The sequence below is a fragment of the Notamacropus eugenii genome, chromosome 2, assembly GCF_028372415.1.
Source record: "Notamacropus eugenii isolate mMacEug1 chromosome 2, mMacEug1.pri_v2, whole genome shotgun sequence".
In the NCBI taxonomy this organism is placed as follows: domain Eukaryota; kingdom Metazoa; phylum Chordata; class Mammalia; order Diprotodontia; family Macropodidae; genus Notamacropus; species Notamacropus eugenii.
The window spans coordinates 235,648,083-235,674,115 of NC_092873.1; the positions used below are offsets into that span (position 1 = coordinate 235,648,083).

Sequence of the window (26,033 nt, forward strand, 5' to 3'; positions counted from 1 at the left end):
TAAAGAGGTACAAAGTGCTGTCCAAGGTCATATGGCAGGTCAGTAAGCCCAGTTTGCCTGACTTTAAGTTGGATGCAAACAGTCTAAACTAGTTCAACTCAGGTTCTTAAGGAGAAGAAAACAGCTCTGCACTCGATTACTTACCATGTTTTATAGTCAAATAGGCAAAGAGAACAATATACCAATCTAGGGTAAGCAGAATCCAGGCTGCCTTTGAATAAGGAAGCTAGATAAAAGTGCACATGGGTTGCTCGAATTCTTTTGGTGTTGAGGGATGCCTAGGTTTTATTATTAAGCATAAGTTCAGACCCCACAGAAAATCTGAGCCCCTGTTAATACTTTCCCAAGCCCTCTTCTAGACAAATTTTGTCAGACTGGCAAAGAAATAATTCTTTTATGTATTGCAGTTTTGTACATGCCTCTTAAGCCATTAAAGTTAAAGAGGAGATAAATCTATAAACCCATATTTACTTCAGTGTCATAAAAGTTGAATAAATGTAGTCGAGTAAAGTCATAATCTCATACATCCTCTGAATAAGCCTCATCAAACAAACTCAGTAGATAAACTAAGTCAGATTACAGATTAAACTACATTTAGAGGATATACAAACAGACTGATTGAAGGGGAAGATTTACATGTCGTCAAGGAGTCAGGGACAGTTGAGTGTTGTACATTGGAATGTCCAAGTCTTTAAGTAAATTTTCGCATCCCATGGGACAGGTTTTGGTCAACTTAGCAACCTCTCAGGTGAAATGTCCTTGGCCTTCCCTTCATGTTATTGTTCCATGAGTCAGATTTTGGTTAGGTGAGGTTAACATTAACACTCTTGTAAGTGAATCAAAATTGGCAGGAGGAATGGCCCCAAGTCCTGAATAATAAAAGACAATCCAAAATTCCCATAATAAACTGCATCATGAAATGGTGCAGAAATAAGGAACCAATATAATTAAGGAATCAAGAATCATGAATTAAGAGCCTGGTATGTTCTAGGTTCTGTACTAGGTGGTAGGCTATAAATGCAATAAATGAACAAAACCCTACTTCCAAAGTGCCAGCATTTACAATGATGAAAACAACGTAAATCTGAAGAACAATCACAGGAAACTAAATGCGGTTGGGAAAATGGACCTCCCTCTCTTTGCTGAGGTGTAGGCACTGGTACTATGCAGGTGGAGATTGTCAGACACAACTGATGTTGGTTGGTGGCTTGTCAGAATTTGTTTTTCTTTTTCATTCTTTATAGCTACAACGAGCTTCCTAGGCAGTCCAGTGGGAGGAATATATTTGGAAATAAAGATTATACAGAATGACCTGTTAATAATAGTGCTTTTTAAGGAAAAAAAGCAGAAGACCTTGACTCAGCCACATGACTAGTAAAAGTCTTCTCAAGAAGAAACTGTCCTGCTTTTTCATGTCCTCTTCTCTTCCTATTCTTGACTCTTGCTTTTGTCATTCCACTAAGAATTTTTTTTTTACTCTAGGCACCAAGCTCCCTAGAGCAAAAACAAAAGAACTCTTAGCCAGATAGACTCAAATCTCTCTCTTCAACCCAGTTCTTTGTCCAGGGACATGGATCTCTATGTTGGACTGTCTAGTTTACTTTACAAAAAGCATTCAGTATGCCTTTTGATTTTATTTTTTGAAGGTTAGATTGTACCTAGTCATTCACTTGGAGATGCTCCCCAATAATTCTTAGAGTCTCTGAGATTCCAAGGTTCTCTTGTTTCCCATCTCAAAATCATCTTGTGCTCTTCCATGTAGATGAGCTGAAAAAGACTGGGGGTGGGGAGAGGAACTGATGGACAGAGCTAATGTTGGCAATGGAGGGTGCAGGGTAAAGTCCTCTTTTCCTTTACCTGTTCTACGTAGACTTTTCTATGGATATATAGCAGCAAAGGCCCAAAAGTCTTCAAGCTTACCTTTATACTACTATGAAGTGAAAATAAAATTTTGAACATAAGATCATAAATTTAGGGTTGGAAGTCATCGTCAACCTCTTTTTTACAAATGAAGAAAATGAATTACAGGAAATCAAGTGGTTTGCTACGGTTCCACAAGGGAAGCAAGTGGTAGAGCTGGGATTTGAATATAGCTAGGTCCTCTAATTACAAAGCCAGCTCTCTTTATTGTGCATCTTGATGCATCTATAAATAATTCCCAACATTATAGATTGGATGTAAACTCCTTAAGAGTAGTTAGTGTTTTTTGCTGTCTTTGCATTGCCAGCATTTTGTTCATAATAGGCATTTAATAATGGTTTGTTGATTGATTAGCATATCCACTTTCTGCATTTGGAAGCAATTCCAAGAAAATGGGGCATTTGGTGTGAAATGTAAGGTATTAAAAATACTGGGCTCCATTCACTAGTTCCTTAAAGAATCATTCATCTTAATACTATAATGTCTTCTTTATTGTTACTTCTCAGCCATCTTCACAGCATGTTACCTGAACTGTGGTTGTCATCACTGTCTCTCCCCTGTCCACCTTTGGATTCTACCCTGGAATACTGGCCTCTCACAGGGGCACTTTTATTTAATCTTACAGGGCGTCAGACCACCATACCACTCCTTAGATGGCTCCACCAACTTGCCATTCAACTTCCCTTTACAGCTTTTCTTCCTGAATTAGAATGTGAGTTCCTTGAGTAGAGGCCTGTCTTGTTTGTGTCTATTTGTATACCAGTATTTAGTCTAGTATCTGGTACATAAGAAGTGCTTAATCAATGTTTTTATCTATCTTTATTAGTGTAGGCCTTTGTGGCTCTACTAGCTTTCAAAATGAATTGGGAAATTACATCACTGTGCATCGAGTTGTAGAAAATGTTAATAACTGGGGTTGCATTTGGGGTTCATTGACAGCCTCATTTGTTTCTCTTCTGTGTCAATTGCTTAAAGGAAAATAGTTTATGAAAATGTCAGGGGAACAAATGAGGGACAAATCTAGCCATTGTGAGGAGTTCCTAGCATGGGAATTCCCTCCATTAAGACAGATTGCAAGAGAATTTCCTGAGGTACGTAAAAAATAAGCGATTTGCCCAGGATTACAGAACTTGTAGTCCCAGAAAAAGAATGTGAATTCAGACCTTCCTAACTTCCAGCCCAATATTTTATCCATTATACCATGCTGCAAGTGATTTTTGGAAATTTAGTGTGTGTGTGTGTGTGTGTGTGTGTGTGTGTGCGTGTGCGTGTGCGCGCGCGTGTGCGTGTGCATGTGCGTGTGTATAATATAATGGATATAGGAAATTCTTGGTGTGGTCTTCTGGCACACACACTGATAATATATCAATGCAAATTGGCATTTTATGGGCAACTTACAGTCTAATAAAAGACTTAGGTTTAAAAAACTGGGAAAACTGAGAGTTTAAATGATTTTTCTAGAACCACATGGTAAGAGTCAGAGGTAGAATCTGAACCCAGATCTTACTGGCTCTCTATCCACTGTATCAAAAATGCAATGCTTTAATTTACATGATTTGTACCCTTTACGTTCAGTCTTTTACCAGTGGTGGTATATCAGAATGCCATCAAGGCAATAGAGGAGAGGTAGAAATTCTTTTATGAGCAACACTCATAAGTATACAAAATAAATTATACAATACTCATAATTACACAAACTAAAACAACACTGAACTTGACAACTCAGTTTGTTTCTTCTAGGTAACTAATTCTTAAATACTCGGAAATGCCAATTTTTTTTCTTGATCCAACTTAAGATATGTATTAGACCAGATGCCTTCTTTGAAAGACCCAAGTATGGCTAGATAATTTACCTCAATCTCACCCCTTAACCACAGCAAATTGATTCTAGGTTCCTAGAAAGACATGAAGGGCAAACTGCTTAGGGATGGCCCAAGTTTCATCTCATCAGCATTCATCTACACTAATGTAGCAAAGGGGAATTAGCCAAGAAAGATGAGCCAAAGTTCCTCAGATGAATTGTGAACTCTTCCTCTTTCTCCCTGATGACTGTCTTCAGGAAAATCTACAGTATCCTGGGTCAAGCAATTAGTACCTGGCACTTCCTGCAGTTCATTGACTTTAGCGGAAGGAAAAATTATACAAACTAAAACTACTATTGACCTAAGCAATGTCTTATTTCATGCTGTATGTCATCTTTTATTTCTAAACATTTTGTCCAAGAGTGACCACAATCCTTAAAGAGGTTAGGCGCCACCTTCTGGTAGCCTCCAGCATCCAGCCAACTCAGTTTTTTTTAAAAAGAAATCATTTGAAATTAATACTTATCTTCCTTGCAAGTATGTTTACTGTGAATTTTTCTGCCGGGGTTGGAAAGAGAGTGCCAGTTTTAGTTATGGGGCATGAGGTATTTGGTGGTGCTATACTGGTACCACCAGCACTTTTGAGAGATTTCTGGACTATTTTCCAGTATCACCTTTGTGTCACTTATTACCTGTAGGACTTTGGTCAAGTCCTTTAACATCTTTGGACCTCAGTTTCTTTATCTGTAAAATGGGGAGATTGAAAGAGATGAAATTTAAAGCCCCTTCTAGGTCTAAATCTATGTTCCTATGTTTTAGTCCCCATGTTGTTATATTACAAACAACTGGAAATTCTTTCCAAAGTTCAGGAAGTTGTATACTTAAACCCTGATTGTTATATGTGAGTAGAGGGTGCTTTGAATTTGGTGGAGACCAAGAACCCTATAGTGTGTGTGTGTGCTTGTGTGTGTGCGTGTGTGTGTATGTGCATGCATGCATGCCCTATGCCAGATATACACCTTAATATCCAGCAAGGCTAGCAGCAGCCCCCAGTAGCCTGAAGGTCCTCTAACAAGAGGTATCATGTAATGCCAGATGAGGACAGCAGCAGCAAGGGTAAGCCTGAGCCCGTAAGCAAAATCATTGCACTAGCTCTCACTTTGAAAGTGTTTGGGTACATTTTCTTATCAATTTATCTCTCTAAATTTAAAAGTAAAGTGTCTAGGTTATGGTCTGAACATGTATGCACTCTGAAAGGTTGTTAATAACAAATACACTGTCATCAGCTCTCATACTCAGATCCAGTGATACTGGCACCTCTTAACCTTGCACAAGACTCTATGTCCCGAGCTCTCAGGGCATTTTTATTGACTTTCCCCCATAACTGGAATTCTTTCACTTCTTATCACTAGTGCAGAGTTTAAAAAGTTTGAGAAATATAATTTCTGAGTAATTAATCATTTTACTAACAATGCTAGTATTTTAATAGAAGAGGTCAGTGGCACTCTCAAATGCCGAAGACCTTCAAGGGCTCATTGGGCTCAAGGTTTATATAGCCCTGGAAAAGGGGGTGTTCCAGAGTTCAACTCTGATTGTTTAACAGGTAATGGGAGAATGAATATTACAATGAGGAACTGGACCTATTCTCATCAACTTTGGTTATGTATACATACATCTGTCCGTGTTTGTGCACAAGCAGGTTTTATTATTATCATCTTTATTTTACATCATGTCAACATAATTTTTTTTTCAATTCTGTTACTTTGCTTTTTTTCTTTAAAAACTCCTTTCTCTGGTAATTTGGTATTTGAGCTTGAGTGAACTTTAGAGGTCATTTATTTCAACACACACACACACATACACATATGTAGAAACTTCTTTTCTATAGCATTCCCCAGAAATGATTATAGAGGAATTCCTTTATCAGCATCTAGAAGAGGGAAAAATACTACTCTTTGAAATAATTCTAAGTTTTAGAGACATTCTTCTTACCTAGAGCCTTCAATTCTCCTAACTAATACTCACAGGATCCAATTCTGTCTAGTCATGATCATTCAAATCTTTCTAAATGTCAATCTCATAGAATACTTAATGTGATTGTTTAAAAAGTATGTACATACGTATATATTTTCAGAACCATCAGAGCCAGCTGGAGATATTTGATGGAAATGTTGCTCATACAAGTACTTGGCTTTACCAAGCTGAAGCTCTGTTGGATGAGATTGAAAAGAAGCCTGTAAATAAAAGTGAAGAAACTGTGAAAGTAAGTATGCCTAAGATGGCATTTGTAATATATACTGTATTTCTTAGGGCTCAGAATCTTGCTTTTCATATAAACACTGTATTATTCTATTTTTTGTTTTTGAATTTTAATTTTAGTGAGAGATGCAGAGGTGATACAAGTCATCTGGGAAGGATTTGAAAAGCCTCAACCCCATAACCCAATTTTCTCCTCCCCTTCCACCTCTACTACCTCTATTTAGATTCGTTAATTCAATTAAATATACTGCCAGTGTTTTATTTAGATAGACATTTAACATATTTGTGATGTCTTCCCTTTTGAATAGTGTCAAATCCATATTTTAATTGGGTTATGCTTCACTGTTTCTTGTACTTAATGATAATTTTGTGTTTCTATGTGTTTAGCGATTAACATCTAAACTGGATGATGTTAACCTACAAGTCGAAAATGTTCTGAGCAAGCCATCATACTGATGAGGGCCCGGGGCTTGGCAAGCAGTGCGCTGGTGGAGCCTAAGTTAGCTGAATTAAATAGGAACTTTGAAAAAGTGTCACAACACATCAAAAGTGCTAAAGTGAGTACTTCATGTAAAACAGAGATATACTACCTCCTTAACCCTTCTTTTCTCTTTGTTTTCCTCTTCTTGCCAAGCTTCTTAATTAGAGCTGTCCATGTCCCTAGGTTTGTTTGGCCATATTTTCTTTACCTGTTTCAGCTCTTTGTGATCTCATCAATTTTTATAACTTCAAGTATGATGTCTGTATGGATAGCTTTCAAATTTGGTAGCACTTAAGAATTCTTTTCGTGCTCTTCTGCTATTACTCACTTTTTTAGCCCTGTACTTGGATAAGCTCTAACTGAATGTATCACAGATACCTCAAGATCATTGTTTCTAGAACTGAATGTATTATCTTTCATTTTGACCAGCTCCCCTTCTTGATTTCCTCATTTCTGGCTATGCCATCCCTATTCTTACAAATAACCTCTCTCATGATTATTTATTCATATTTGTTGAAACTCTATCCCATATCTCCTTATAGTTCATAAACCATCAAGTCATATCAATTGTCTTATGTAACAAGTCACATCATATTGCATTCTCCAAATATAGTATCTTTTCACTCAGTTCTTTATTTACCATTTCTGCTGCCTTCACCACCTGAGTTTTTACCACTGTCACCTTTTAGCCTCAATTGATTCTTGCATTATCCTCTGATTCAGTCTGTTCTTCCTAGTATCTATTCTCTCTTGGTTAACTAAAACGTCTATATTAGATGAACCTTACTAGTGCACCCATCTGATCATGTAACTCCGTAGCTTCAAAAATACTAACTGATTCCTTTTTGCCTCCTGAATAAATTCAAAGCCTGTTGTTTAAGGCTCTTCACCACTGGATTAAAATTTACCTGTCTAACTTTATATTTCATTCTGTTTGCTTTCCATTACTTCATACCCAGTCCAGGCTAAAATGCTTGGTATTTTTCCTTTAAATCTAGAGTTCTTAGCCTGGGGTTCACAAACTTGTTTTGTTAGTATCTTGATAACTTAGCCAATAAAATGGATTTATCTGTATTTTATTTTATGATGAAGACATGAATTAGAAAAGGGGTCCGTTGCATAAAAATTGTTAGGAACCCCTGCTCTTTCTTCCTCATTGTGTTTGTTTATGCTTTTAACTACTCTGGGAATACCTTCTTCCAGTTCTTGAAACACTGTAAGATACTGGTTCCCATGAGGAAGCCACAAGGAAAGAACTAATCTTGTGATGGTGACTTCATAAACTCTGTGTGTATAGGGACACATTCACTCTTCCTGCTTCTGCTGAAGTGAAGAACTTTATTGAATTTACCTTACTGAAATAAAGAACTTGATTTAATTTATATAAATAGTGTAGGCAGGCCTAACACAGAAATTTACCTTTTGTTTTTATTTTCTGTTTAACAATAGGGTCAGTGGAATCCTTTTACTAGGTAAAGGAACAGGACCCAAAAGGCAAAGAGACTGCTAGAAGGGAGTAGGGAAAAAATGTGAGATATGCCCACAGATACATTATTTCATTTATTCTTTCCTTACTAGTAGAAGAAAAGGTTTCATTTAGAGAAATATATTGAAAAAGTATGTTACCTCTCATATAATTCTTCTCTGAAGAAATACTCAGTGCTCACTTCTTATACGATACTTCAGCCATCAATTAGACATATATCTATCTTTATATATGTATATATATATATATATATAATTTTAACAATATTCTGACACACAAAAACTTCAAGTGAAGCAAAACCTTCAGAGAGATTTTAGGTAAATGGCATTTTCAGGCAAAGTCTTCTCTTTCAAAAATCCTATAGCTTCATTTACATAATCAGGAAAGTCTCAAGCTAGTGTTTTGGGGAAATAATTCCAGTCAGTTCTATTTTTAAGAAGGCTAAAAGGAATTTTTGTAACTATTAAAGATCTTGTACCAAGCATTAAAACACAGTGTTAGAGAGATTTCGTTTTTAGTATCTGACACGACTTCATGCCAAGGAGTTATTGTCTTTGCTGTCTTGTCACCCAATATATGGCTTTGTGTCACCTCTTGATGTGTAATCTCATGAAACCTGAATGGAGTTGAAGTCACTATAGCTTTGAAAAGATCTCCCAATATGCGAAAGTACAAAGAAATGATGAGGAATCTCTGCTTGACCTGATTGGCAAATTAATTTTTTTTCCTTTTCATTTCTGCCTATTTTACAGTTGTCTTGCTTATTGAAATCTGGTTTTACCTCATTTGCTTCTTTCCTCTACTGTAGTCAATGGACTTACTTGGAGTCATGTTCTGTTTTTGGTTCACCTGTCCTTAGCTATGCTTTCTTTTTTGCTCTCTTCTGTAGATGTTGATCGACCAAGAGCTTTTCTCAAAGACAATTTCTGTGAAATCACAACCTGTTGAGGCTGCTATGCATTCAGTGGACCTAGACAAACTAGAGCATGATTTAAAAACTTTGGTGAAGGCTGTAGAAAAGCCCAGTGATGAAGATGAAAAGGTATAATCCACTTCATTTTTCTGTGAATAAATGCCTTAAATATCATGCTGTGGAGCACGTGAATAGAGCACTGGCCCTGGAGTCAAGAGTATCTGAGTTCAAATCTGTCCTCACACACTTGACACTTGCTAGCTTTGTGACCCTGAGCAAATCACTTAACCCCAATAACCTTGTGCGTGTTCTCCCCTTCCCCCCATACCATGTCATTTGTGGTGGAGAATTTTAAGGTGAGAGTTTTTGACGTTGGGTTTCAATGTAGCAATTGCCAAATGATTTATATAATGCTTCTAAGAGAGTTAAAATTTCAAGGAGAATTAACTAAGAATCAGCATGGTTTAAATTGTAAGCTATTTTAACATATAATTTAGAGAGACAGTGTGATATACTGCTGATGCAGCTAAACTAGGAAGACCTAGGTTCTAGTCCTGCCTCTAACATATACTTAGATCTTTTATCCTAGGCAAGTTACTTTCCTTGTTTCACATAGCTTTTGGAAAGTAGGTGATAACCTACATTGGTAGAGGTAGTTTACTCGTTGGAGAGTCCCTGTTGAAATTGCAGGAGCTTTTTTAAAAGATCCAAGAGGATTCAAAACATTTTTGGAAACAATATAATTGTTAGAATTTTTTTCCACCTAATAGTATTTTATTTTTTCCAATTATATGTAAAGGCAGTTTGCAACATTCATTTTTTTATGATTTTTAATTCCAATTTTTCCCTCCTCCCGAAGACAGCAAGCAATCTGACAGACTATACATGTCCAAATCTATTAAATGTAAATGCTATAATTTTAATGTACTTATTTTAAATTTTTAATGGGATATTCGTTTACAGAAATTCATCATGATGGATATGTTCTTTCTAGTAAAGAAATATACATTGCTCGAGAGATATCCAAGTGAAATATTGACTTGTTTTTCTCTTTCCATTCTCAGTTGGATGAGGAGAAGGCCCAGATTGAGGAAGTTCTGCAGAGAGGAGAAGAGATGTTACAGCACCCGATGGAGGAAAACAGGAGAGAAGAGATACGCTTATAGTTAGTACTTCTGAGGACGAGACATAACAATGTCAAGGCATAATCACTGGAACACGTGTCTCCTACTTACAGCGCTTGGATGCAGAAAAAGGAAACCTCTGATGTGATCTCAGACAACTTGAGGAAGCAGAGAGTATTTTCATTACCAGAAATTGCTTCATGGGGGATAGTACTTGATTTGCTATTCACATTCACCCTAAGTTGTTGTCAAGGTTCAACCAATCCCCAGGAAAGAGAAGCGCTAGGAAATGACAGTGGGTATAAAGCCTGGTCTTCAAAAACAGATCTAGCCTGTGAAGACCTTTCAGCTGTCAAGGATACCATTTTCCGTTCTCCCAATTTCCTTTGCTTTGTGCATTGTAGCCAAAGGTAAGGGACAGAGGGAGAGAAAGGGAACAGGAAGGAGGAGAAGGAAAGGGGAAAGGAAAATGAGAGGAAAGGAAAGGAAGGGGATGAATGAAAGTAAAAAGTGAAAAGAGGAAAGGAATTTTGGAATGGAAATGAAAGAGAAAAAGGGGAACGGAAAGGGGACAGATGACAAGGAAAGAAGAAGGAAGAAGCTGCACCCCCAGATTGGAAGTGGCCAGTTGTGTCTCCACTGGGGCAGTTTGTATTACTCACAGAATGTTGTTTGTCCTTCCTTCTGGAAGAGGACTGTCACATCAGGAAGATGATGCTATGAGTTGCCAGTGAATTGGATTTCAGTGAGGGAGGGCTGTGAAAAGTCATCAGCCTTACTTTCTCCTTAGGAGCCATCTGGGCCCTATGTCAAGACATTTAGTATGACTACATAGATAAGAGATAGACAGTCAGGATGACTAGAGATGGCTTTGGATGCAGTGGGAGACCTTAGCTTTTTGAAACTAAGGTCTTTACTAGGTCTCAGCTTGACTGAGGCAAGGCCCATTGAGTGACTAAGATGAGTTGGAAATGAGCCAAGGAGTGTCCCCTTTTATCTAATTAACGCATAACAACCCCAACAATCTGAGAGGGGAAGAGGCCAGAATTTCTGGACAAGATAGAGATTGGAATGACTGGAGGTGGCCCCCATTTAAAGAGGGGTACAATACACAAAAGGAGGCAGGAAAGGGGGGTGGAGCAGGACATCAGGGAGTATAGGTAGAGGGCATTCCTTGGAACTGGAACCAGGCAGGGCATCAGATGTAAGGTGGAGTGATAGGAAAGACCAATTTCTGCCCTCTCTAAAGGAAGGAATTTTGAAGCTTTGTTGCTCCACCTTTGAACTCGCCAATTAGAGGAATTAGGAACATGGTGGTGAGTTTAGATGTGATGGACTTCTCCTGGGCACTCCATCTTGTTCTTTAGAGTTTGAAGCAGACAAGGCATCAGATTCAAGGTGCAGCTGGAAGGGACAGAGGTTCAAGATTATGGGAGCAAAGTCCTTTGCAGGAATGACTGAGGCTATACAGTTGGATTCAGTCTCAGTTACATCATTTGTAGAAGGAGTGTAATGGTAACATCTACATGATAGAATTACGGGGATCAAATGAAATAATATCTATTCAGTGCTTTGTCAACTTGAAAGCACCATATGCTATTATTAACATCTGTATCTCTGTTTTATTGTTGGCTTTTACTATCTCTTCCTAGGTCATTCAGTAATGCAACATAGTATTCAAGGTTATTTATTGATAGAATTATGAAAGGTGAAGGAATGGTATAGTCAGTCATTTAGCACAGAGGTTCCATTATGTTTGTTTTAGGAAAATGAGGGGGTTGTTTCCTCAATTAATAAATGGTTAAAGAATATAAACCAGCAGTTTTCAGAGGAAGAAATTAGAGCTACCTATAGTCATATGAAAAAATGCTCTAAATCACTATTTCTTAGAGATGTAGATTAAAAGAGCTCTGAGGTACCACATCACACTTATCAGATTGGCTAATGTGGTAAAAGAGCAAAATGATAAATGTTAAAGATGATATGGGAGAGCTGGCACACTAATTCATTGTTGGTGGAGCTGTGAGCTAATCCAACCATTCTGGAGAACAATTTGGTACTATGTTCAAAGAGCCACAGAAAAGTGCATACCCTTCGACCCAGAAATATACCCACTAGGTCTCTATCCCAAAGACATCTTCAAATTGGGGATAGAAATAGTATCTTTCCTTTTACATACCTCAGGTCAGGAACTTGGCGAAGAGGGTGATAAAGATCTATACAACAGGTGACAAGAGAAGTGATCAATGTACAGTGTAGTAGAGTGTATAAAATATCAAATATTGTTTGGTATTCAAAGCCCTTCAGAGCCTGCCTTCCTAGTTTTCATGTCTTCTTACACTTTACTCCTCTGTTTTGAAGTAAAGAAAGGTCTCTTTTTATACTATCAAAAAAACAATCTAGGAGGGACAGAACTTCAGGGTTTCTGGCCAAAACAGATACAGTTGTTTCTTACATTCATTCTGAGTGGTCCTCTGGACACAAGTTGGTGGTGATGGAGGCTTGGGTGGGGCCCAATTATTGCATCATCAAGGACAGAGTGATATAAGTGGAGAAAATCTAATCTGTTCAACACTTTCCAGGTTACTGGGATGCCAGTTTCCCTTCTCCTCATTGTCCTTGTTTTGGTATCTAACTGGAAGGTAAGGATATAAAACCCTCCGTAGAAAGAGGGAGAGGAAAGGAAGGCAAGAAAAAGGGAGGGGAACGGAAGAAAAAGGAAAAAAGAAAAAGGGAAAGGAGAAGGAAAGGAAGAGAAGGAAGGGGAAGGGGAAGGAAAGGAAAAGTCAAGGACAAATGGGAAGGACAGGGGAAGGAAAGGAAAAGGGAAAGGAGGAGGTGAGGCAGTGTGTACTAATGACAGGTTGTTGTTTGTCCTTCTTTCTGGAAGAGGACTGTCACATCAGGACAATATATAAAATGGAGGCAAGAAGAGGGATGATGGAGCAAGGAGCCCTGGGAGTATGGGTAGGAGTTTTGGTACTCCACCTTTGAACCCTCTAATTAGAGGAATTAAGAACATGGTGGTGACTTTTGATTTGATGGATTTATCCTAGGAGAGGATATGGCAGAGTTGACACATTAATTCATTGTTGGTGGAGCTGTGAGCTGATCCAACCATTCTGGAGAACAATTTGGTACTATGTTCAAAGGGCCACAGAAATGTGCATACCCTTTGACCCAGAAATATACCCACTAGGTCTCTATCCCAAAGAGATCTTCAAAATGGGGAAAGAAATAGTGTCTTTCCTTTTACATACCTCAGGACTTGAACTTGGCTAAGAGGGTGATAAAGATCTATACAGTAGGTGACAATAGAGGTGATCAATGTACAGTGGAGTAGAGTGTATAAAATATCAAATATTGTTTGGTATTCAAAGCCCTTTGCAGCCTGCCTTCCCAGTTTTCATGTTTTCCTATACTTTACTCCTCTCTTTGGAAGTAAAGAAAGGTCTCTGTTCATATTGTCAAAAAATCACTCTAGGAGGGGGAGTAGCCTCAGGGTTTCTGGCCAAAACAGATGCAGTTTTTTACATTCATTCTGAGTGGTCTTTTGGACCCAAGGGAGGACTTCGTGGGTGTAGGGCCCAATTCTTGCATCATCAAGGACAGAGTGATATAAGTATAGGAAATCTAATCTCTTAAACACTTTCGAGGTTGCTGGGATGCCAGCTTCCTTTCTCCTCATTGCACTTGTTTTGGTATCTTACTGGAAGATAAGGGTATAATACCCTGTATAGACAGAGGGAGAGGAAAGGAAGGCAAGAAAAAGGGAGGGGAAAGGAAGGAAAAGGAAAAAAGAAAATGAGAAAGGAGAAGGAAAGGAAGAGAAGAAAGGGGAAGGGGGAGGAAAGGAAAAGGCAAGGACAAATGGGAAGGAGAGGGGAAGGAAAGGAAAAGGGAAAGGAGGAGGTGGGGCAGTTTCTACTACTTACAGGTTGTTGTTTGTCCTTCTTTCTGGAGGAGGACTGCCACATCAGGACAATATACAAAATGGAGGCAAGAAGAGGGATGATGGAGCAAGGAGCCCTGGGAGTATGGGTAGGAGTTTTGGTGCTCCACCTTTGAACCCTCTAATTAGAGGAATTAGGAACAGGGTGGTGAGTTGTGATTTGAAGGACTTATCCTAGGAGACGATGTGGGACAGTGGAAACACTAATTCATTGTTGGTGGACATGTGAGCTGATCCAACCACTCTGGAGAACAATTTGATATTGTGTTTAAAGGGCCATAAAATATGCATATCCTTTGTTTGACCCAGCAATACCCCTGCTGGGTCTGTATCCCAAAGAGATCTTAAAAAAGGGAAAAGGAATCTTTTACATCTTTTTACTATCTTTTACTCTCTTTTATATCTTTTACATAGCTCTGGAGAGGAGCTTGGGGTAACAGAGTGATAAAGACCTATACAAAAGGTTGCAGTAGGAGAAGTGATGAATGTACAGTGTAGTGGAGTGTATAACATACTGTTTGGTATTTAAAGATCTTTACAACCAGCCTTCCAAGTTTTCATGTCTTCTTACACTTTGCTCCTCTCTTTTGAAGTAAAGAAAGGTCTCTTTATATATTGTCAGAAAAATCAATCTGGGAGGGGGAGGAACCTCAGGGTTTCTGGCCAAAACAGATGCAGTTTTTTACATTCATTTTGAGTGGTCTTTCCGACCCCAGGGAAGACTTTGTGGGTGTGGGGAACAATTCATGCATCATGAAGGACAGAGTGATATAAGTGTAGAAAATCTAATCTGTTAAACACTTTCCAGGTTACTGGGATGCCAGCTTCCCTTCTCCTCATTGCCCTTGTTTTGGTATCTTACTGGAAGGTAAGGGTATAATACCCTCTGTAGAAAGAGGGAGAGGAAAGGAAGACAAGAACAAGGGAGGGGAAGGGAAGGAAAAGGAAAAAAGAAAAAGAGAAAGGAGAAGGAATGGAAGAGAAGAAAGGGGAGGGGGAAGCAAAGGAAAAGGCAAGGAAAAATGGGAATGAGAAGGGAAGGAAAGGAAAAGGGAAAGGAGGAGGAGGGCAGTTTGTACTACTGACAGGTTGTTGTTTGTCCTTTTTTCTGGAAGAGGACTGTCACATCAGGACAATATATAAAATGGAGGCAAGAAGAGGGATGGTGGAGCAGGAGCCCTGGGAGTATGGGTAGGAGTTTTGGTGCTCCACCTTTGAACCCTCTAATTAGAGGAATTAGGAACATGGTGGTGAGTTTTGATTTGATGGATTTATCCTAGGAGAGGATATGGCAGAGTTGACACACTAATTAATTATTGGTGGAGCTGTGAGCTGATCCAACCATTCTGGAGAACAATTTGGTACTATGTTCAACGGGCCACAGAAAAGTTCATACCCTTTGACCCAGAAATATACCCACTAGGTCTCTATCCCAAAGAGATCTTCAAAATGGGGAAAGAAATAGTATCGTTCCTTTTACATACCTCAGGTTAGGAACTTGGCTAAGAGGGTGATAAAGATCTATACAATAGGTGACAATAGAAGTGATCAATGTACAGTGTAGTAGAGTCTATAAAATATCAAATATTGTTTGGTATTCAAAGCCCTTCAGAGCCTGCCTTCCTAGTTTTCATGTCTGCTTACATTTTACTCCTGTGTTTTGAAGTAAAGATGTGTCTCTTTTTATACTGTCAAAAAAACAATCTAGGAGGGACAGAACTTCAGGGTTCTGGTCAAAACAAATGCCGTTTTTTGCATTCATTCCAAGTGGTCTTTTGAATCCAAGGGAGGACTTGGTGGAGGCTTGGGTGGGGCCCAATTGTTACATCATCAAGGATAGAGTGATATAAGTGTAGAAAATCTAATCTGTTCAACACTTTCCAGGTTACTGGGATACCAGCTTCCCTTCTCCTCATTGCCCTTCTTTTGGTATCTTACTGGAAGGTAAGGGTATAATACCCTGTATAGCCAGAGGGAGAGGAAAGTAAGGCAAGAAAAAGGGAGGGGAAGGGAAAGAAAAGGAAAAAAGAAAAAGGGAAAGGAGAAGGAAAGGAGGAGAAGAAAGGGCAAGGGGAAGCAAAGGAAAAGGCAAGGATAAATGGGAAGAAGAGGGGAAGGAAAGGAAAAGGGAAAGGAGGAGGGGGGCAGTTTGTACTACTGAGAGGTTGTTGTTTGTCCTTCTTTCTGGAAGAGGACTGTCACATCAGGACAATATACAAAATGGAGGCCAGAAAGAGGGATGGTGGAGCAGGAGCCCTGGGAGTATGGGTAGGAGTTTTGGTACTTCACCTTTGAACCCTCTAATTAGAGGTATTAGGAACATGGGGGTGAGTTGTGATTTGATGAACTTATCCTAGGAGATGATGTGGGACAGTGGGCACACTAATTCATTGTTGGTGGAGCTGTGAGCTGATCCAACCATTCTGGAGAACAGTTTAGGACTATGTTCAAAGGGCCACAAAAATGTGCATACCCTTTGATCCAGCAGTATACCTTACTGGGTCTCTATTCCAAAGAGATCTGAAAAATGGGGAAAGAAATAGTATCTTTCCTTTTGTGTAGCTCAGGACAGGAATTTCGGCTAACAGGGTGATAAAAATCCAAACAGTAGGTCATAATAGAAGTGATCAATGTCAAGTGTGGTAGAGTGTATAAAATATCAAATACTGTTTGGTATTCAAAGCCCTTCACACCCTGCCTTCCTAGTGTTCATGTCTTCTTACACTTTACCCCTCTATTCTGAAGTAAAGAAAGGTCTCTTGTTATATTGTCAAAAAATCAAATAGGAGGGGGCGGAACCTCAGGGTTTCCAGCCAAAACAGAGAGTTGTTTTTTTTAACATTCATTCTGAGTGGACCTCTGGACAAAAGTGAGGACTAGCTGGGGGTGGGGGCTTGGGTGGGGCTCAGTGTTACATCATCAAGAATGGAATGTTGTGAGTGTAAAAAATCTAATCTGTTAAACACTTCCAGGTTTCTGTGATACCAGCTTCCTTTCTTTTGTTTTGAGTATCTTACTGCAAGGTAACGGTATAATACCCTCTAAGGACAGAGGGAGAGGAAAGGAAGGGAAGAAGAAGGATGGGAGGGGAAGGCAAGGAAAGCAAAGAACAAAGAACAAACAGAAAAGAGACAGAAATGAGGATCAAAGGATGGAGGAGAGAAAAAAAGGAAAGGGAAAGGAAAAGAAAAGAATAAAGGGGAAAGGGAAAGGAAAAGGAAAAAAGGAAAGAGAAAGGAGAATAAAATTTTTTTTCTGTTTCTCTAATTTGTTTTTTAAAATCCCTTTTTAACTCTTCTAAGAGTTCTTTTTGGACCTAAGACCAAATTACATTCTTCTTTGAGTTTTACAAGGAGTCATTTTTACACTATTGTCTTCCTCCTAGTTTGTGCTTTGATCTTCCCTGTCACTGTAGTAACTTTCTATACTTAAGTCCTTTTCTGTTTTGCTTTTTTTTTTTTTTTTTTTGGTGCCTTGCTGCTTTTATGTGAAATTTGAGCTCTGTTCCTGCACAGGTGAACTTTCCATTAACTGAAAAGCATATTTTTTAGAAGAAACACCAACCGAATAGTTTCTTCATCCTGATTATATTTGTGTGATGCTGACATCAAAGGAGGAGAGGTTGTTTGAGGGTAGAACTGTAACTAGAAAACTTCAAAATATAATTTTTACCATTCTCTATTTCCCTCTTATAGTAGTTCCTAAGGAAGTATATTTAAGAATTCAGATTAAAACATACAAAAGCCCTTTATAATTTTGTGTAGTATTAGTGGAGGGTTTGAAAAATGTTATAGCTTGTGATATAAATGAGAAATAAGGAAGAAAATTTCCTCTCCAAATGTACTTTGTTGATTGGTCATTATAATAATGTTTAGATTCTGTTTTATAGTGTATTTCAAGTCAATACTGAAATGAGATTGCTAGAAGTTTGCAGGAGTGCAGATTTTTAAATACTGTATTAGAGTATTTATATGTGCAGGTTTGCTTTACCAATAGAACTATTTCTCTAACATTTTGCTTTTGGTAAATATATTGTTTTAAAAATTCTTAATGTCTTTGGGAACGGTAGCACTTTGGTTTGATATAATGTAAGCTTCTTGAGAACATGGTTTGTTTTATTTCATTTTAAATTTTGTACATTTCCACAATGTCTACCATAGAGTAGTAACTTAGAAGTGCTTTTTTTCGTTTGATTTCAGCTTACTATAATTTGCAGTGTGTTCCCTTTATATGAGTATGTATTAACCATATTCCTTTTTTTTCTACAGGTGACCCCCATTGAGCAGAGTGTTACAGTTGATCATCCACATCTGTGTGGAAATAGATCCACTCCCCTCCCTACAGATTATCTCGAAATTAACAAAGTCTTACTCTCCATGGCGCACCTAGAAGTGTTACTCAGTTTTACCAATCTCAGCAGTGGTTTCTCCGAACAGTTCTCTGCGCAGGAAGAGTCAGTAAAGGTAATTGTCAACGTTATATTTGAAGAGGAGCAGTCAAATGACATTTTGAGATAGCAATTTGTTTAAAGTAAACCATGTATTTTTTGACCTGCAGCCAAGTGAAATGGCACCCAAAATTGGTGATATAACAATCCTGTCTCTTTCCTATCTCTTCTGGGCAAATATAATTAGGCTTCTTAAAGTTTTGTAGGTAAAATTGATTATGTACAAAAACTTTGCAAAGCTTTGCAAAGTTAGGGACATGTTATGAAACTGTTAAACAGTGTTTCAAGGTGTGTTGTGCGGCAGTCTCAAAAGAATTCACAGACTCCGACAATCTCCAACCCATGCCAAAGCATTTATTAAGGATTATACTCTCAACAAGTAGACTAGGCTCCTTAGAGGAACCAGCAGCTTCGCAAAGCAAGACAGGGCTTTTTATAGAGCAAAAGATGCAATTGTCATTACAGAATATATAAATATTAAAATATTGAATGAGGTTATTGATATGGACAGGGTTCCTAGAACTGGTGGAACTAGTCATGCGGTTACCCAGAATATATACAGAAAAGGACACTGGATGGTATTAATGGATAATATTGATATTATAACAAGCCTCTCTACATCGTAAGTTCATCTAAGAACAGCTCTTTGCTATTCCTGCGCAGCCCTCCACTGCTCAGCACCTTCTTGGTGGTGCTTTCTTAATGACTGACTATTGGGATCCTGTCTGAGACTAGATGGATGTGTTAAGTGGCTGAGGTAATGGACACACTTGCTGCGCTAGTGAGAGAATTAAGCACATGGGGAAGCTGGGAGATTGGGGGTGGGTACAGTGGCTACATTCCATCATTCTCTCCTCAAAGAGCTGGATCCCAAATTCATTTGGGAAAAGGGATGAAAGTCTCAGTTTTCTGTAGCTTCTTCTGGATGCAAAGAGGAATAGAAGCTGTCCCTGCCTCAAAGCTCTCCCAGAGCTCTCCCAGAACCGAGCATAGGCCACATTTTGGGGATCATGGGTGGGTATGGGCTGGAATCTACTGTTCACCTAAGTGTAGGTGAGCAATGGCCTGTTGTCTGGAAAACACAAATCTGGCTCTTCAGTATGTAGGGCCCAATTATAAGGAGAAACCAAGATCCCCATTAGAATCATTTGCATTTGATATACAGGATTATCTGATTTTATTAGTTTCTCAAAAATGTGCACTTTGATTCCAGTTTTCTTTAAGAGGATCAGATGCTACTGATTATCCAACCCTTTACATAAAAATGCAAGTTACAACACTTGCAGGTAGAAGCTTTCCACCCCTGAGTTAAGTAATTGTAGAAATGGATATGCTTCAGGTGCAGGGGCGGGAGCGCGGTGTTTGCGTTCTTCGTGATTCCTGCTCGTTTGAGGTGAAGACACTTAAGGGAGGCCTAGCCAGGTTGTGACTTGCCTGGGTCTACCACAAAACAGCCTCCATTGTCTCCCAAGAAAATGCCAGAGGAGTGTTTTGGGACCTAAACCCAGAGCATAGGATTTTGAGTGATAGTCATTTATTGTGGAGTAAGACGAAAGGAAATGACTGTTACAAAACAGAAAATGAGCAAGAACAAAGAAGATGCTCCCCATGAGTTGGAAAGCCAATTCATATTACGTCTGCCTCCAGATTATGCTTCCACTGTGAGAAGGGCAATACAGTCTGGAAGTGTCAACCTGAAAGATAAATTGACCATTGAACTACATGCAGATGGACATCATGGAATTGTCCATGTGGACGATGCCCCATTAGCTGCTAAGGTAGTTGACCTGCCCTGCATTACTGAATCCTTGAAAACTATAGATAAAAAAACCTTTTATAAGACAGCAGATATCTGCCAGATGCTTGTGTGCAGTGTGGATGGGGATCTTTACCCGCCTCCAGAAGAACCAGTTGCCACCACTGATCCAAAAGCAAGCAAGAAAAAAGATAAGGACCGGGAGAGGAAATTCATCTGGAACCATGGTATCACTCTGCCTCTGAAGAATGTCAGAAAGAGGAGGTTCCGTAAGACAGCCAAGAAGAAGTACATTGAATCACCAGATGTGGAAAAAGAAGTAAAGAGGCTTCTCAGTACAGATGCAGAAGCTGTCAGTACCCGATGGGAGGTGATTGCAGAAGATGAAACAAAGGAAGTGGACAACCCAGTTTCCCTAGCAGGCCTAGAAATTTCATCTCCAGGAATGAGTCATAAGCAGGGCCATGGCTCCTCAGAACATGATGAGCTTCGGGAGATATTTAATGATATTAGCAGCAGTAGTGAAGAGGAAGATGAAAGAGATCCTCATGATGATGAAGATATAAACATCATTGACACTGAGGAAGACCTAGAGAGGCAACTACAAGACAAGCTTGATGAATCTGATGAACAGCGCCAAGAAAATGAGGAAACAAATCAGATGGTCATGGGAATCAGAAGCAGACTGATATGATGAAAGGTAAACTCCAAGAAACTCAAGGAAGAGCAAAAAGACAGGAAGATCTTATCATCAAAGTAGAAAATCTGGCACTCAAGACCCATCTACAGGCTGTGCTGGTTGAGCTCAAACAGCAGGAAGAAAGAGAGAAACAACAGCTCAGTTCCTTGCAGGAACAGCTAGAATCACTCCTGGAGAAATAAGAGGTCCCTGCCTGCAAATTCACTGTTGTCCTCACATTGGTAAATGGCTCACATTCCATCCCTTGGGTTGAGGACAATATACATTGTTAATGTGGAAATTTGACTATTTTCATTTCACCGTTTTTCTGTTTCCTATTTTGACTTCATCCCATTTCTCTCTCTGTAACACTGTTTATTTTGCTAGAAACTTACACACTAATAAGTAGAAGGCGATAGGTGAGAGAAGACTGGTTGTAGAAGAGTTTTGGGATTAATAGACCAAATAGTTCATCCTCTAATTCCCACATTTATTTCAAGGTTTTCCTTCTCAAAATCAGAACTTAACTGTTACTTTGTGGTAAGAACCAATTCAACTATAAAAAGATTAGAGGACAGATGCTGTAAAGCTTGTTTTGTGTACATTTTAGTTTCTCAACTGTTCTAAATCTCTTATGTAGAGGAGCATGTTATATAGTGGTAGATAACTGTCACAGCAAATACAAGTGACAGACATTCGTGTCTGTAACAAAAGTTGTTTCCTACCAAGCATATGTCTCCATTTTTTTTTTTTACTTCATTAATGTTGATATTCAGTGGATTAATGAACAGTTATTTCTGTGATATGTTGTAGAATCTTATAAGATATAAGAAAGTGATAGACCATGTTTGGCAACTTTTAAGGCTGTATTTTGCATCTACCCTTCACAGCTGATAAAGATGGTATTCTGTTTTCTAGTGTTACATGTTACATTTTTGTTTAACTCTGACTCACCTTGGACTTACTATAAGAGTTCCAAGTTAATTCTTCATGCTGTGAAGTTTTTCCAACTACATTAAAGAGTGATTTGACTCCCTAAAAAAAAAAAAGAAAAGAAAAGAAATGAATATACTCATAAGAGGCTAACTTTTACTTCAATTATAATTAAAAAAAAAAACTTTGGAGGATTACAAAATAGTACATATCAGTAACTTTTTCATAAGGAAACATGTTCATCATAAAGTTGAGTTTTCCATTAATGTAAAACAAAATATTGCAAAATATTCCATAGGTTACCTCACTTTAAGAAAATGGGTGACACTGAAATTCTCTTTTCCAAACCAAACTAAAGATGTTTCTGATTTAGTTTTAGTAATTAATAGAATGACAGCTAGGTTCCTCAATCAACTGGACCAGTACCCAGTTATTCTCACATCATTTTGAAACATTTTACAACCTTATGTTGTCTTTGAACTGTACTGAAATCTCATTCCTGAAACAGAAACAAAAGAGGTTCCTGACTTTAAGCTCACAATTCTTGCTTAGGCCACGGAATGACTGTAAATTTAGATCAAAATAGCAAGATCTCACATACTTACATTTGCTCATATACTTTACTGACTACTCGCTTAGTTTATAGAAATTTGCTATAAAAGGAAGAAGTAGGGACCTGATCATAGCACATATCACAAGATAAAATATCCTTAGCTCTGTTTGACTTTTGGTAGGAGTCACAGTTTATCAACCGTGCAGTAACAATTCCACTGTATAGCCAGACTCGGAAATCATCACGTTGGGAAACATTCCTTTTCAAAGGAACACAGTGGGGAAACTGAGCCAGGAGGATCCCAGGCTAGGCTGTGCCAAGGTTGTCCCAGAAGCAAACCTCCCCCTGTTGTCATTTGCAGTTGAGTATATCACATCACCTCTGAGTAGCCTGTGGCATTTTTCTCAGATGGTGGAGTACTGATTTAATGCATACAACTATACCTAAATTCAAACTAAAAAAAAAAAAATCAGTTATAGGCCCAAGAGCTTTTATCTTAAATGGCAAGTTTCATCAAACTCAGCTTAGGGCTAGATGGAATTATTTTTACTCTTAATGGAGCAATAAAAATGTTACCATAACTTTCATGCATAAGAAGTTTCCCTGAACATCTTTCACCTGTTTTTCTTTCCTTCTTGAATTTACATTTATCCTGGTGTAAAGACCAATCATTAGAAATCATTTCTATATAATAGTATACATGCATGTAATATACAGATAAATATATTTGCATATAATACATAAATTTGCACATTCTCAGCAAACCAAGCTCATTGTTTAGGAACTCTGTAACCCAAACAAGCTCTTTTCCTGGGCTGATGAACTTGTCCACACAGGAAAATTTACAGAATAAGAGGAATTGACAAGAACCACAGAGAAGGGTCTGCCTGTTCACCCTATGGTAATTCTTCCTCTAGACTGAGGAAAATCCAATACTTTCTGGAACTAATACAATAGTTTACCAATTTGAAACAATATTATGTATTTGAAACTTGAAACAAACCCATTACTGATTAGGTGACTTCAGGCTTACTGAATACAATTCCAAAATACCTAACACGGAAAATTGGGCATCTCATCACCATTGGCATTGTATAGCGGTGCCATCCAATGAAGAAGCTCATAATCCTAGTTAGTACTTATAGTGTCTCCCTCTCCCACGCATTGTGTTACCTTCTTTACACTCATGTGAATTGTTTTCATGTCCTGTAAGCCAAATTTGTTCCAACTTTGCAGGATACTTGCCTAGTGGGGAGTCCTATGGGTTTGGGTTGGGTAGGGGGAAGGCACTGAATGCAAAGAAATCCTTTTTGTAGCCACCATTCACTTGATCATGTGGTGTCCCTCAGAGAGGGATAAAAGCCAGCTCAGAGCTGACTGTAAAGTTCCTCAAAGAGCTTCCTGTGTCTACAGGGAAATTGCCCATGCACACTGGGGCCCCAAGTGTCTTGTCAAGACTTCCTAGGTATTTGAGGGACCCCAGCCAAGAGAGAGGAAAGGAAAAGACTTACCTTTGATTGAAAAGTATCAGAATCAGACTCTCCTCTCCATGCTGGGTGTCAAAAACATTGTGGTGTTACAAGGCATGTTGTAAGTTTGTTTTGAAAGACTTCACAGACTCAGACCATCTCCAGCCCAAGCAAAGGCTTATTGAGGATTATGCTCTCAACAAACAGGCTAGGCTCCATAGAGGAACCAGCAGGTTAACAAAGCAAGATAGAGATTTTTATGGAGCAAAAGGTGCAACTCATCTTTACAGAATATACGAAGAGTAAATTATCAGAGGGCTGAATTGATATCGGTAGGGTTCCTAGCCTTGGTGGAAATATGTTTATCCAGAATGCATACAGAAAAGGGGTAAAGGGGATATTAATGTACACTAATGATATTATAATAACCCTCTCTACATCCTAAGTTCACCTGAGGCCAGTTCTTTGCTGTTACTGTGCATGTATCCACTTAGGTTATGATTTAGTGGTAAAAGATTCTGCTCAGCATCCTCTTGGTGCTACTTTCTTGATGGCTGCCTATTGTGGTCCTATTTAATATTAGGTGGATGTGGTATGTAGTTGAGGTAAGGGACACACCTGCTGTTCTAGTGAGGTAGTGACGCATATGAAGAAGTTGGGATATTGATGCTGGGAGCAGAGGCTAGAGTCCATCAAAACTATTTCTCTGATAAATGCATTTAGGACACCTTAAGATCTGTAAAACATTTTACATGTATCATCTAATTGGGTCACTGCAATAGCATTGTGAGGTATCCTATCCCCATTTTATAGTTGAGGAAACGGAAGCTATGAGAGATGAAGGTCAGATAGCTACTCTGGAGTATTCAGAGCTATAATGACAGCAAGGTATTTATTTATTAAACACTTGTTATGTATTGGACACTGCATTAAGGGCTGTGGAGACATAAAAATAAATGGGGCAGTTCATGCCCTCAAGCAGCTTAAAGAATAATTAATAAGAGAAGACAACATAGAAAGGGTAAGAGAAAAAATTATATGTATGTTGGGTGAGGGACATGTCTCGAAACTGAGATGTCTTCAAAATGGTATGGCGTCCTTGCACTGGGGAGATTCAAGCCAAACCTTTGCCCATCAGAGCTGGCTTTTCAGGGGATGTAATCCAAGTTTCTTTTGGAGGGATTACCGATAATAGTGGTCATAGTACAAACTGCATGGTGAAGAAATAACTGGGGAATGTATTTATGATAAAAGTAGAAACTAGAGTGAAACGTATTAGATTTTATACCGTTAGCATTCAGTAGCACATCATATGGAGAACTATAATTTCAAAGCAAGATCATCACAGGGTGTTTTAGTCATGGAGTTACAGGCTTGGAAGGAAACTTGAGAGTGTATTTAACTAGGCAGAGGCAGAGCCACATCTGGAATCCATGCCTCCCATTTTCCAATCTAGTCTTTCCTGAAATGTGGCATACTAGAGATGATTACATTACTATTTACACCAATTATAAGTCTTCTTTCTATTACAAAAATTCCTTAATCTAATTTTCTAAATTCATTGTATTAAGATGCTGAGTAGAGATTGCATATATGAACCATGCCACTGATGAAGCAAGATAGCATATTAACTTTTGCCTCAGTCAATTTTATATGTGTGTACATATAGCATATATCTAGCGTATATGAACATATATCTCAATTCCTTTGATTATTTCCCAATAATTGACCATTTACTCTATTTCCTTTCCTTGTGATTTTGTTATGTTTTTTATTTTATTCAGTTTTAAATTGGTATGTGCTACGCTTCTCTCCTACTCCCATGAATGGTAATGTCATCTATGCTTTAAAGACCAACATTGATGATTTCATATGGCTGAATATATAAAAGCATAATTCTATATGCCTGAGTAACTCATTTGGTTCCTTCCTCATGCCCCCCTCCCCCTTTTTGTCCATTCTTTTTATGCTTTGTATGTATTATGACCTTCTTTCAGAATGACTTTCAATGGGGGCCCTAAGGTTAATGACCACAGCTGCTACTATTTCTTTTAGTATCTGTACTATTTTTATGGGAGTGGGAGGAGGGAAGGGAAGAATTATGACTTTATAACTCTGAGTGAGGAAACTGACTCCACAGTGCAAATTAATACCAGCCTTGTAACTTAAAGTTTAATAAGTCTCCATGATAAAAAGTCTATATGATGTCTACGTGTAAAGGGAGAGCTATTGTAATATTCTATAATAGCCAGCGCTGCT

At 38.5% G+C, this 26,033-nt stretch overlaps 1 protein-coding gene, 1 long non-coding RNA gene and 1 pseudogene across 3 annotated transcripts in view; 2 read left to right on the top strand and 1 right to left on the bottom strand.

The window, feature by feature from the left end:
- The first annotated feature begins 5,634 nt into the window (after window positions 1-5,634).
- Window positions 5,635-26,033, top strand: part of LOC140526996 (utrophin-like) — a 167,997-nt gene continuing 147,598 nt past the window's right edge. Inside the window, exons 1-5 of one of the 2 annotated variants that reach the window (XM_072643614.1) lie at window positions 5,635-5,985; window positions 6,369-6,538; window positions 8,838-8,990; window positions 9,926-10,026; window positions 18,206-18,400. In XM_072643614.1, coding sequence (XP_072499715.1) covers window positions 18,314-18,400 — 87 coding nt within the window. In that variant the 5' untranslated portion in view covers window positions 5,635-5,985; window positions 6,369-6,538; window positions 8,838-8,990; window positions 9,926-10,026; window positions 18,206-18,313. Of the gene's footprint in view, window positions 5,986-6,368; window positions 6,539-8,837; window positions 8,991-9,925; window positions 10,027-12,433; window positions 12,628-18,205; window positions 18,401-26,033 lie in introns of those variants that run through there. The other variant, XM_072643612.1, reaches the window with a different exon arrangement.
- On the bottom strand, window positions 9,760-12,255 carry LOC140527009 (uncharacterized). The gene is made up of 4 exons (XR_011974637.1): window positions 12,165-12,255; window positions 11,264-11,389; window positions 10,648-10,789; window positions 9,760-9,958 (listed from the first exon to the last, which is right to left on the bottom strand). It is a non-coding gene; the product is annotated as an uncharacterized lncRNA (long non-coding RNA).
- LOC140527000 (transcription initiation factor TFIID subunit 7-like) lies at window positions 19,712-21,734 on the top strand (annotated as a pseudogene).